Raw genomic sequence first — 13,402 nt, forward strand, 5'->3', positions numbered from 1 at the left:
CTCTGAGGGGGATAACGGGTCTCACAGCATTTTGAGTACCCCTTTTAATACAGATATATCAGCAATGCACTTTTCAACTGTGCTCCGGTGAAGGCAACAATTAAGATGGAGGAGAATAAGGAAGTGCGGGGGTTTGAAGCTCTTGATATGTAGGGTAATCTTTGCCTGTCTCTTGGTGGAGTGGAGTTTTATCCTATAGGTCATGACCCGTGGACTTACCACCCTATCAAAGAATTTAATATTCTATTTCTAATTTCTATTTATGTGTTGCTGCATTTGAATTCCAATTTATAGTTTGCCCAGACTCGCACAAAATCGCCTGGGCACATGCAGAAATCGAATGGATGTCTAAAGTGCCTTACGTACAGCCTTCATTTTTTGTAGTATGTGTGTATTTGGTTTCTGCAGTATTCACTCCTCTGAACACCCTCACATTGTTTCCACACCGGAACTCACATCTCTTTAAATCCGCAAGTTTTCTTTCATTTATATCGCTACCCCTCAGTCTGCATAACCACTTACACAGCCGCACTGCTATGATCTTCAGCAGTACATTTCAATCCATACATTGCTGCTTTGCTTCCCACAACCTGTTACACAAATTTAACCCGAACTAATGGTTCTTCCTTTACCATATGAAGGCAGATAGCCGATACAGTGATGCAGAGTGTCACTGTCTGTATTGGCTTGCGGTGATGCCGTGGGGGTTGCAGGAGGGAAGAGGGTGGGTGGCGCATCGCATGATGGGGGAGGGAGGGGAGGATTTCATATACTACAGAAAACAAAAACTTTGGTTAGGGAGGGATAGGTTCCATAAACAACAGAAATGGGTGAGGGAGGGGGGTTGCCAGAGACCATTTCTTGCAGGGGGAGGGTGAGGGGGGATTGCTGCACTACAGAAAAACATTTTTGATTAACAAATAATTAAAAACAACTAAAAAAAACACTACAGAAAGACAGCTGCCAGTACCTGCCTTTAGTGAGAGGGGGAGGGTTAAAGAGCTATTTGGGAAGGATCAGATCGGTTGGAGGGTTGAGAAGAGATCTGTAATGTGTGTGTGTGTGTGTGTGTGTGTGTGTGTGTGTGTGGGGTGCCGTAAAAATGCATATTGGTAAACTGTCTGCCAGTATTTAGGATGGAGGTGACCAGTGGGGGCAAGGGAGGGAAGAGAGCGGTTTGGGAGGAATCAGGGGGTGGGAGGGTAATCTCTACACTACAGCTAAAATTAATCTTACAAGCTAACTAATTAACCCCTTAACTGGCGGGGATATTAGAAGTGTGGTGCGCATCTTTAATTAGCGCCCTTCTAGCTACCAAAAAGCAATGGCAAAGCCATGCATTGTCGGTTATTTCTAAACAAAGGCTGCACAAGTGTTATGTAAGTAATTTCAGTGACAAACCCAAGGTTTGTGAAAATGGGCCTAGATCAATAACTTGGGTTGTCTATAAAAAATATATAGTTTTCATAAATAAATAAAAAAGAAAAAAAGGCTCTATATTTGTATAAATGGAGTGATGACAAACATGCTAAAAATTCTCCAGTACTTTGGGCAAGTATTTCTCTAAAATTCACGGTCCTGAAGGGGTTAATGACCAGAATGCACAACATGCCACAACGGGCCAGTTTCCAACTGTTTTGCTCATTCAGTCAATTAAGTTCAGCTTCACTTGAATCCTCTCTGACATTTCCTGAAATAGCATGCAAACCCAAAAATGTTGGCATTCAGCACAATACCCAGTGGCACCCAGCTAATACTGTCATTTTACTGAGATACAACCCAATGTAATAAACATGACAGAATCGGCAAAATCTTTTATGGCATTGCAAAGCAACAGAATGGCAGAATAGCCACCCTTCTGCTAAATAGACTACCCTTATTTAACCTATGCACAGCAAAGAGTGACGTATCTAAAATAATACTCCAGTCTAAGATTGCAATGTAACAAATAAGAATATGCTTGTGTTTTGGTGGCTGCATGTACGGACCAACAGGCTCAAAATAGCCCTGATTAAGATAAATGGATGATGTGACTCTTAACAAGTTGTACATGGAGTAGTAAGTTTTCATTATTTGAACAAAAAAAAAAAGAACAGCTCATAAAACCTAATTCTAAACAGGGAGGCAAAGAACTACAGTGGAAGAAAAAATCTCATGAAGAAATCTGGCATCTTCTATTTAACCCAAGAACCATCCCCCAAGAATAATATTATAAATATCTGACACCACATTAGGAAATAAGCCTAAAATGTCAACACAATTAGAGGCTTATTCAACGTGTAATGTATTGTATGTTTTCTGAGATATAGCTTTACTATTTATTGAACAGTAAGAGTCACACAATTTGATCCATTACAGGGACACTGAACCCAAATTTTTTCGTTTGTGATTCAGAAAGAGCATGCAATTTTAAGCAACTTTCTAAATTACTCCTATTATCGAATTGTCTTCATTCTCTTGGTATCTTTATTTGAAAATCAAGAATGTAAGTTTAGATGCCGGTCCCTTTTTAGTTGACAACCTGGGTTGTTCTTGCTGATTGGTGGCTAAATTCACCCACCAATAAACAAGTGCTGCCCAGGGTCTGAAACAAAAATTGGCTGGCTCCTTAACTAAGATGCCTTCTTTTTTAAATAAAGATAGCAAGAGAACGAAGAAAAATTGATAATAGGAGTAAATTAGAAAGTTGCTTAAAATTGCATGCTCTATCTGAATCACGAAAGAAAAAAAATTGGGTTCAGTGTCCCTTTAACTATACAGTGTAAACACATAGATAGAAAATGTATAAATTAAAAGTACATAGGGATTAATCTTAATTTATGCTCATAATTTCAAAATAAATTTAAATAATTCTGTAACGTATATAGCGGGTTGCTATTTTATTATTATTTTTAGGTGGCTCCAACTTCAACAAAACCACACATTTTGGGAAATTTATATTTGGTCTTCTAATGCCTGGTTTGAAATTGCTGTACCTGAAGTTATTTCATTACGCTTCTGTATACAACTCTAAACCAACACTAGAGTTCTTACCTGACATATAGTGAACGTTTCTGGCTTGTTCTAAGAGAGCCGGATCCAGAGCTTATGCTACTGTTCATCATCTGTTCCCTTAAATCGTGTATCTTAGCCTCAAAACGACTATACTCTGAAAAAACAACAATGCATGAAGATACCTAAATAAAGTGACAAACACAAAAAAAACCAAAAAACATTTTTTTTTAACAAAATACAAATCCTTCACAGATGAAGATACTCAAGCTTAGTTTCCATATTTATCACTATTCAGGATGTTATGTGTATGGAGGTTATTGATAGATAGCCTAATAAATAGGGTGCACCCAATCACAATTCAATCATAAGTAGCACATACGAAGAATGTTAAAACAAGTCTCTAATAATAACAATGAGAATTGTCCCTTTTGACTTGTGATTTTCAAAAGGCTACTTTTCCAGAAGCACACATCACCATTGCCCCAGTATCTATAATCAAAGAATAAACATAAGACGTCTCCATGTGTAGATCAATAGGGTTTTACAATATAAAGCGTAAAGCTAACAGCATGGATACTTACAAATGGAGCAGCACTCATTTGTGCTGATAGAAGCAGTCTGAGTATTCACAATGACTCAAGCTCACTGATCCTCTGGCTAAACTCAATCACTGCCCCCATCACTTTTGATGGAATATAAACATGACTCCAAATGTAATCAATATTTATTAAAAACTAAATGTATATAAAGGCCCAAAAACTGATAGTCCCTAAGATTAAAAAGCATTGCAATGTGTTTCGCTGCAATCATATTTCATCATGGCTATTTTTTGCAAGATATGCCTTATGGCTAATGTCTTATTTAGCAGATATAGTCTCTAAGACTAGACTGTCAGTCCTTCCTTTTCAAGGAAAAATTATCTTTGGCCCAGGACTAGATGCAATTATTGCCACAGTCACTGAACGTAAAGGATCCTTACCTACTTCAAGACAAAAAACATATAAGGGCAAACAGAGGGGGAGAACATTCTTTCCTTTCAGCAGTTAAAAAAAAAAATCTGAGCGTGCCTTCAGTGTTGAGGTTCTCCCAAAACCTCTTAGAAGTCCAATGCTATGGTCTAACAGCAAACAGACCAAGAAGTCATCCCCCGCCTCCAAATCCACATGAAGATGTGGCCCCCAGTGCAGACCAGAATCTGGTAGGGTGCAGATTGAATCTTTTACTGGAGAATTGGAAATGGTCTGTTCAGGATCCTTGGGTATTGGAAACCATTGCTTAAGGGTATCAGATAGGCTTTCACTTAAAACTCTGAGAGGAAAAATCCTCCTGTCTCTAGTTCTTCGAGATCCAGTAAAGGCCAAAGCCTTCCTAGGGTGTGTCAAGATCTGGAATTGATGGAAGTCATAGTCCCAGTTCCATCCTCAGAGCTATATCAGGGATTTTACTCCAATCTGTTTATAAGAAAGAGGACACATTTTGGCCTATTCTAGATCTCATCACTTTAAAGTGATGGTAAACTCTCCCCTTTTTAAAATCAGATCTGGAATGTAAGCGCTATTTTAGATGTTTAATTAGCTGTAATGAAGATATGAAATTCAATTACCCCACGTTACACCACCCACTTTAAAAGTCAGTTTACCTGTCAGCTAAATGATTTAATTACTCTTCAATCAATGCTCTAGCTACAACAAAAGTGCCAGATGGGGAGAGCGCTGATTGGACAACAATTCAATCTGTTAGCTCACAGAAAATTTGACTTTTGAAGTGGGCGGAGGAGCAAACAGTATTTGAATTTCATATCTATAATAAAAAGCATGTTATACTGCATCTTCATTACAGCTAATGAATTAAACTCCATCTAAAATAGCGCTTACATTCCAGATCTGATTTTAAAAAGGGGAGAGTTTACCATCACTTTAAACAAATTTGTAAAAAATTTCACCTTCAAGATGGAAACTATTCACACTATACTTCCTTTGGTACAGAAGTGTCAATTTATGTCTACGATATACTCAATTATTATCTCTATTCACAGTGCTCATGCAAGAGTTCTCAGATGTATCATCCGCAAAAAGCATTATTTATTAGTGGCACAGCTACACAGTCTAGTCACGGGTCCCAGAGTGTATACCAAAGTACTAAGAACCCTTTTCAGTCACTAAAAAACAAAATTTATGCTTACCTGATAAATTTATTTCTCTTGTGGTGTATCCAGTCCACTGGTTCATCCATTACTTGTGGGATATTCTCCTTCCCAACAGGAAGCTGCAAGAGGACACCCACAGCAGAGCTGTCTATATAGCTCCTCCCCTAACTGCCACCCCCAGTCATTCGACCGAAGACAAGCAAGAAAAAAAGGAGAAACTATAGGGTGCAATGGTGACTGTAGTTTAAAAATAAAAAACACCTGCCTTAAAATGACAGGGCAGGCCGTGGACTGGATACACCACAAGAGAAATAAATTTATCAGGTAAGCATACATTTTGTTTTCTCTTGTAAAGGTGTATCCAGTCCACGGATTCATCCATTACTTGTGGGATACCAATACCAAAGCTTTAGGACACAGATGAAAGGAGGGACAAGGCAGGAACTTAAACGGAGGGCACCACTGCCTGTAAGACCTTTCTCCCAAAAATAGCCCCTTAAGAAGCAAAAGTATCAAATTTATAGAATTTAGAAAAGGTATGACGCGAAGACCAAGTCACCGCCTTACAAATCTGTTCAACAGAGGCATCATGTTTAAAAGCCCATGAGGAAGCTACTGCTCTAGTAGAATAAGCTGTAATTCTTTCAGGAGGCTGCTGGCCAGCAGTCTCATAAGCTAAGCGTATTATACTTCTTAGCCAAAAAGAAAGAGAAGTTGCCGAAGCCCTTTTGGCCTCTCCTCTGTCCAGAGTAGACAACAAACAAAGCAGATGTTTGACGAAAATCCTTCGTAGCTTGTAAATAAAACTTTAAAGCACGAACCACATCAAGATTGTGTAATAGACGTTCCTTCTTTGAAGAAGGATTAGGATATAGTGAAGGAACAACAATCTCCTGACTGATATTCTTATTAGATACCACCTTAGGAAGAAACCCAGGTTTGGTACGTAAAACTACCTTATCTGCATGGAAAATCAGATAAGGTGAATTACATTGTAAAGCAGATAACTCCGAAACTCTTCGAGCCGAGGAGATAGCTACTAAAAACAGAACTTTCCAAGATAAAAGCTTAATATCTATGGAATGCAAAGGTTCAAACGGAACCCCTTGAAGAACTTTAAGAACTAAATTTAAACTCCATGGCGGAGCAACAGGTTTTAACACAGGCTTGATTCTAACTAAAGCCTGATAAAACGCCTGAACGTCTGGAACCTCAGCCAGACGTTTGTGCAAAAGAATAGACAGAGCAGAAATCTGTCCCTTTAAGGAACTAGCTGACAATCCCTTCTCCAATCCTTCTTGGAGAAAAGATAATATCCTAGGAATCCTGACCTTACTCCATGAGTAACCCTTGGATTCACACCAGTGAAGATATTTACACCATATCTTATGATAGATCTTCCTGGTGACAGGCTTTCGAGCCTGAATTAAGGTATCAATGACCGATTCGGAAAAACCACGCTTTGATAGAATCAAGCGTTCAATCTCCAAGCAGACGTAGAGAAATTAGATTTGGATGTTTGAAGGGACCTTGAAGTAGAAGGTCCTGCCTTAGCGGCAGAGTCCATGGTGGAAAAGATGACATGTCCACCAGATCTGCATACCAAGTCCTGCGTGGCTACGCAGGGGCCATCAAGATCACCAAAGTTCTCTCCTGCTTGATCTTGGCAATCAGACGAGGGAGCAGAGGAAACGGTAGAAACACATAAGCCAGGCTGAAGGACCAGGGCGCTGCTAGAGCATCTATCAGCGCTGCCTTGGGATCCCTGGACCTGGACCCGTAACAAGGAAGCTTGGCGTTCTGACGAGACACCATGAGATCCAGTTCTGGTTTGCCCCATAGTTGAATCAACTGGGCAAATACCTCCAGATGGAGCTCCCACTCCCCCGGATGAAAAGTCTGCCGACTTAGAAAATCCGCCTCCCAGTTCTCTACTCCTGGGATATGGATAGCTGAGAGATGGCAAGAGTGAACCTCTGCCCATAGAATTACAGTCGTGATGTTGTCCGACTGAAATCTGATGAACCTGGCCGCAGCTAGCTGAAGCCAAGCCTGAAGAGCATTGAATATCGCTCTTAGTTCCAGAATGTTTATCGGAAGGAGGGCCTCCTCCTGAGTCCACGAACCCTAAGCCTTCAGGGAGTTCCAGACTGCACCCCAGCCCAGAAGGCTGGCATTTGTTACTATAGTTCATTCTGGCCTGCGGAAACTCATTCCCTTGGACAGATTGACCCAAGATAGCCACCAGAGAAGAGAATCCCTGGTCTCTTGATCCAGATTTAGTAGAGGGGACAAATATGTGTAATCCCCATTCCACTGATTGAGCATGCAAAGTTGCAGTGGTCTGAGATGTAGGCGGGGAAACGGAACTATGTCCATTGCCGCTACCATTAATCCGATTACCTCCATACACTGAGCCACTGACGGATGGGAAGTGGAAAAAAGAGCCCAGCAGGAAGTTAGAAGTTTTGACAACCTAACCTCAGTCAGATAAATCTTCATTTCTACTGAGTCTATCAGAGTTCCTAGGAAGGAAACTCTTCCTTAGTTCACCTTCCACCCGTGAGACCTCGGGAATGCCAGAACAATGTCCGTATGGGACCTGGCGATTTGAAAAGTCGACGCCTGTATCAGGATGTCATCTAGGTAAGGGGCCACTGCTATACCCCACGGCCTTAGAACCTTTGTAAAGATTATTGGTGCCGTGGCTAACCCGAAGGGAAGAGCCACAAACTGGTAATGCCTGTCTAGGAAGGCGAACCTGAGAAACTGATGATGATCCCTGTGTATCGGAATGTGTAAATAAGCATCCTTTAAATCCACGGTAGTCATATATTGACCCTCCTGGATCATAGGTAGGATGGTTCAAATAGTCTCCATCTTGAAGGATGGAACCCTGAGAAATTTGTTTAGGATCTTGAGATCCAAGATTGGGCTGAAAGTTCCCTCTTTCTTGGGAACTATAAACAGATTTGAATAGAAGCCCTGCCCCTGTTCCTCCTTTGGAACTGGGTGGATCACTCGAATAACTAGTAGGTCTTGAACGCAATGTAAGAATGGTTTGCAGATAATTGTGAGAGATGAAATCTCCCCTTTGGAGATGAAGCTTTGAAATCCAGAAGATATCCCTGGGAAACAATCTCCAGAGCCCAGGGATCCTGGACATCTCTTGATCAAGCCTGGGCGAAGAGAGAAAGTCTGCCCCCCACTAGATCCGGTCCCGGATCAGGGGCTACTCCTACATGCTGTCTTAGAAGCAGCAGCAGGCTTTTTGGCCTGTTTCGCCTTGTTCCAAGCCTGGTTAGGTCTCCAGACTGGCTTGGACTGGGCAAAATTTCCCTCTTGTTTTGTAGAAGAGGAAGATGAAGCTGCGCCACTCTTGAAGTATTGAAAGGAACGAAATTTAGTCTGTTTGGTCCTTAACTTGTTGGACCTATCCTGGGGAAGGGCGTGGCCTTTTCCTCCAGTAATATCAAAAATGATCTCCTTGAGTCCAGGCCCAAATAGGGTCTGCCCTTTGAAGTGGATATTGAGAAGTTTAGACTTTGAAGTGACATCAGCTGACCAGGATTTAAGCCATAGCGCCCTACGCGCCTGAATGGCAAAACCTGAATTTTTAGCCGTTAGCTTGGTTAAATGAAAAACGGCGTCAGAAATAAATGAATTGGCTAACATAAGAGCTTTAAGCCTGTCAAGGATATCATCCAACGGGGTTTCTACCTGTAGAGCCTCCTCCAGAGACTCGAACCAGAAAGCCGCTGCAGCAGTGACTGGGGCAATGCATGCAAGAGGCTGGAGAATAAAACCTTGTTGTATAAAGATTTTCTTAAGGAAACCCTCTAATTTTTTATCCATAGGATCTAGGAAAGCACAACTGTCCTCGACAGGAATAGTTGTACGCTTAGCTAGGGTAGAGACTGCTCCCTCCACCTTAGGGACCGTCTGCCACGAGTCCCGTGTAGCGGCATCTATAGGAAACATCTGTTACGGTTACCCTTAGTCTCGCTGAGAGATGGACCGCTTAGTAGCCTGGATCCCTATTGCTAAAGAGGGGAGAAGCTGCTTTCCATAGTATTCTATATGAGTCTCGCAAATATAGAATAATCTCCCTTAGCTGCAGTACAGCTAGGATACCCTTCTGCCCACAAAAACGAGTCAACGCTGCGATTGAGGGTCAAAACAAGAACTCAGGACTGGGATGCCCAGCCTGCTTTTTATTAAGGTTACATGCACACAGGGCACTCCCAGGGGGAGAGGGGGGGAAGCACAAAATCCCCCATCACACATTTAGATAGAGAGCACTGTCCTTTGACAGGCCACAATAGGATTACAGTACTTAAGATAACAAGTTTACAAGTTCATCTTATCAATTAGCAGTCTGGCTCCAGAGGTGATTAGACAATAGTTTCTAAAAGCTGAAAAAAAAGAGTTAACTCTTTATGAAATGAAACTTGTTACGGTTTTCTTGGAGCCCTTCTTAGGCGCTGGCTTGCTGGTTCAGGCATTGCTGCTGGGAAATAAGCTCTTCACAACAAAATAACTAATGCTTCTGTAACATTGCTCCCTTTCTGTGGAACACTCTGGCAGACACGGTCTGACCCCTTTTCGGGGCAGACTAAGGCTGTCCAGACCGCTGGTTATGCGGGGCTGAGGTCGGTTTGTCTGGACAACCCGTCGGCGTTGCCATTCTGTTTCCCAGGTCTGTAAGTAATGGTGAAATTGAAGGTTTGCAACGATAAGCTCCAACGTAATAGCCTGCCGTTATCTCCAGAGACCCGGTTCAGCCACACCAACGGGTTATGGTCGGTGACCAGAGTGAACTCCTGACCATATAAATAGGGAGTCAATTTCTTTAATGCCCACACCAAAGCCAAACACTCCTTTTCGACCGCTGCATAGCTGACTTCGCGGGGCAGGAGCTTCCGGCTGATGTAGGCAACTGGATGCTCCCCTCCATCTTCGCCTACTTGGCTGAGGACGGCTCCCAGCCCGAACATGGAAGCATCGGTATGGACGATAAAACGTTTGTTAAGGGCTGGGGCCGCCAAGACAGGAGCGTTAATTAGAGCATTTTTGAGAGCCTGGAAAGCCGTTTCACAGTGGGGAGACCACAGGACCTGTCGAGGTAAGTTCTTCTTGGTCAAGTCAGTCAGGGGTTTGGCAAGTGTGCTGTAGTCTGGTACGAACCGTCTATAGTACCCTGCCGTGCCCAGGAAGGCTAGGACCTGAGTCTTAGTGATGGGGGTGGGCCAATTGGCGACAGCTTCTATTTTGGCCGGCTCTGGTCGCTGCTTTCCACACCCCACCCGGTGACCCAGGTACTGTACCTCGGCCATCCCAAAGTGGCATTTTTCTGGCTTCAGAGTCAGGCCAGCAGCCCGGATCTGATCCAGAACCATTCCCACATGAGCTAAGTGGTCCTCCCAGGACTCACTGTGGATCGCTATGTCGTCCAGGTAGGCGCAAGCAAAACTCTGGAAGCCATCCAGGAGCCTATCCACCAAGCGCTGGAATGTAGCTGGGGCATTCTTCATCCCAAACGGCATTACCCTAAACTGATATAAGCCGAATGGGGTGACGAATGCCGACTTGGGGATAGCCTCCGGGGCCAGGGGAATCTGCCAGTAACCTTTGCAGAGGTCAATAGTGGTCAGGTAATTTCCCCTGGCTATACGATCGAGTAGCTCGTCTACCCTGGGCATAGGGTAAGCGTCCGTCACGGTATTTTCATTGAGCCTCCGATAGTCTACGCAGAACCGGGTGGTCCCATCTTTCTTGGGCACCAAGACAACTGGGGAGGCCCAGGGACTATCGGAGGGCTCAATTACCCTGAGCTGGAGCATCTCATCGATCTCCTTCTTCATTCCTGTCCTAACTGCTTCGGGGATTCGGTACGGAGCCTGGCGCAAGGGAGCTTGTCCCGGAGTATCTACCTGGTGGGTGGTTAAAGTAGTGTACCCTGGCTTCGGGGAGAAGGTGAGGTGTTTGGACTGGAGGAGTTGGTTGAGCTGCTCCCTTTCAGTGGGGCTAAGTCGGTCCCCTATCTGAACCTGCGCCACTATACCTGTGGGGAGGCTCTTTTCTAATAGGTCTGGAATGGGTAAACTGTCGGGGTCTTCCTGAGGGGAACAACATACGGCCGTCACGTTCTCTGGTCGCTCAAAATATTCCTTGAGCATGTTTACATGGAATGTCTTTCTAAGATTGTTGTCGTGGCAGCTAGCTATCACATAAGTGGTGTCTCCCCTTTTCTCTACGATCTGGTAGGGACCCTGCCAGGACGCCTGCAATTTGTCTGTCTTCACCGGCTTAAGTACTAACACCTTTTGTCCTATGGTGAAGATTCTCTTTCGGGCCCCCCGATCGTACCATACTTTCTGTCTTCTCTGGGCCAACTGGAGATTAGCCCGCACGGATTTGGCTAATTGTTCCATTCGGTCCCTGAGTTCCAGCACGTATGGCACAATTGGGACACCGTCAGCCTCCATCTCTCCCTCCCAGTGCTCCCGGATCAGGTTTAGGGGTCCCCGTACCTTTCTTCCGTAGAGCAACTCGAAGGGAGAGAACCCTGTCGTTTCCTGGGGCACCTCCCGATAAGCAAATAGGAGGTGCGGCAGGAAGCGTTCCCAGTCTCGGTATTCCTGAGTGAACGTCTTGAGCATTTGCTTGAGGGTCCCATTGAACCTCTCACACAGCCCGTTCGTCTGGGGGTGGTATGGGGAGCTTAGGAGGGACTTAATTTTGCAAACCTGCCAGAGTTGTTGGGTCAATTCAGCCGTAAATTGGGTGCCTCGGTCGGATAGGATTTCTTTTGGAAATCCTACCCGGGAGAACACCTGTACTAGTGCATTCGCTACCGTATCCGCTTGTATGTTGGATAGGGCGACAGCCTCTGGGTACCTGGTAGCGTAGTCCACTACGGTAAGAATGTATCGCTTACCGGAGGGACTAGGGGTAGCCAGTGGTCCCACTAGGTCAATAGCAACCCGGCTGAAGGGTTCCTCTACAATGGGCATATTTACTAGCTGGGCTTTAGGGTGATCGCCTCGCCTTCCTACTCGTTGACACACATCGCAGGTGTTACAGTAAGTTCTAACGTCAGCGTGCACCCCTGGCCAAAAGAACGTGTGAGTAATGCGGTGTAGGGTACGGGTAACGGCTAGGTGGCCTGCTAAGGGGATGTCGTGGCCTATTTTGAGGATTTCTTGACGGTATTTGTGGGGCACTACCAGCTGTCGCCTACGCTGTCCCCTTTTCTCTGTCCAGCGGTATAGTTTCCCTTTTTCCCATAAGAATGTTTCGTTATCTGCCCCGCCCCCTCCGGTCTCTGCTCGTTCCCGGTACTTTTGTAAGGTCGGGTCAGTCTTAGACTCTGCCTCGAAAGCATCTGGGGTGTCCCAGGGTATGGGGCCTAACCTGTCAGGCAAGGTCGGGGTAGGTCTTACCTGTGTCTCCCGCACTGGTGAAAGCTCTCGCTCCGTCCGGGCTTGGGCCCGTGTAGTCACTGGGTCCGCCTCGTTGTTGCATACTGGAGCATAGGCAGAAGTCATGGGGCCCAAATCGTTGCCCAGTAGTACTTCGGCAGGTAAATTATCCATTAGGCCCACGTTCACAGCCCCCTTTCCCGCTCCCCAATCAAGATGCACTTTAGCTGTTGGAATTTTGTACACATCCCCCCCCGCCACTCTAACGGCCACAGTCTGTCCGGATCGCTTGTGCTCTGGCACCAAATGACTCTGTACCAGCGTGATAGTAGCCCCTGTGTCTCGCAATCCCTCGGTAGATCGCCCCTCGAGCCATACCCTCTGCCGATGGTGCTGGCGGTTATCTGAGGCAGCATATACAGGGTCTGCCTCGTGAAGCAGCCCCACATATCCCTCCATAGGGGCCTCTTGGTTAACACAGAGGGCCCGGGCCGGACGATAGGACCCAGAGGGGTCATTGTAATTCCTGGGTGTCTGGTGCGTATTAAGGGGGCAGCTAGCCATGAAATGCCCTGGTTGCTTGCATCGGTGGCAAGTCGGTCTGGGACGCTCAGAGCTCTTATTGGGTGGTCCTGAGTGTCGGACGGGCCCTGTGGGCACCGGGGCTCGGAATTCAGCACGAGGGGGTGCACGGTAAACCTCTCTGGGTTCGACCCGTGCTGGAGCTCGGTAGTTCATGGGTTCGTGAAGACGGGAGTCATAATGTTCATCGGCCAATTTGGCTGCTTCTTCTAAGGTAGAAGGCCGCCTGTCTCGCAGCCATTCCTTCCCTTGCTGT

At 45.1% G+C, this 13,402-nt stretch overlaps 1 protein-coding gene across 1 annotated transcript in view; it reads right to left on the reverse strand.

The window, feature by feature from the left end:
• The window catches only part of DLG1 (discs large MAGUK scaffold protein 1), a gene marked incomplete in the record, with an annotated part of 930,518 nt that overhangs the window by 302,557 nt on the left and 614,559 nt on the right, over nucleotides 1-13,402 (reverse strand). The window contains 1 exon segment of the mRNA XM_053710194.1: nucleotides 3,034-3,148. Within this exon segment, the coding sequence (XP_053566169.1) occupies nucleotides 3,034-3,148 (115 nt within the window).

Source organism: Bombina bombina, chromosome 4 (genome assembly GCF_027579735.1).
Source record: "Bombina bombina isolate aBomBom1 chromosome 4, aBomBom1.pri, whole genome shotgun sequence".
Classification (NCBI taxonomy): Eukaryota; Metazoa; Chordata; class Amphibia; order Anura; family Bombinatoridae; genus Bombina; species Bombina bombina.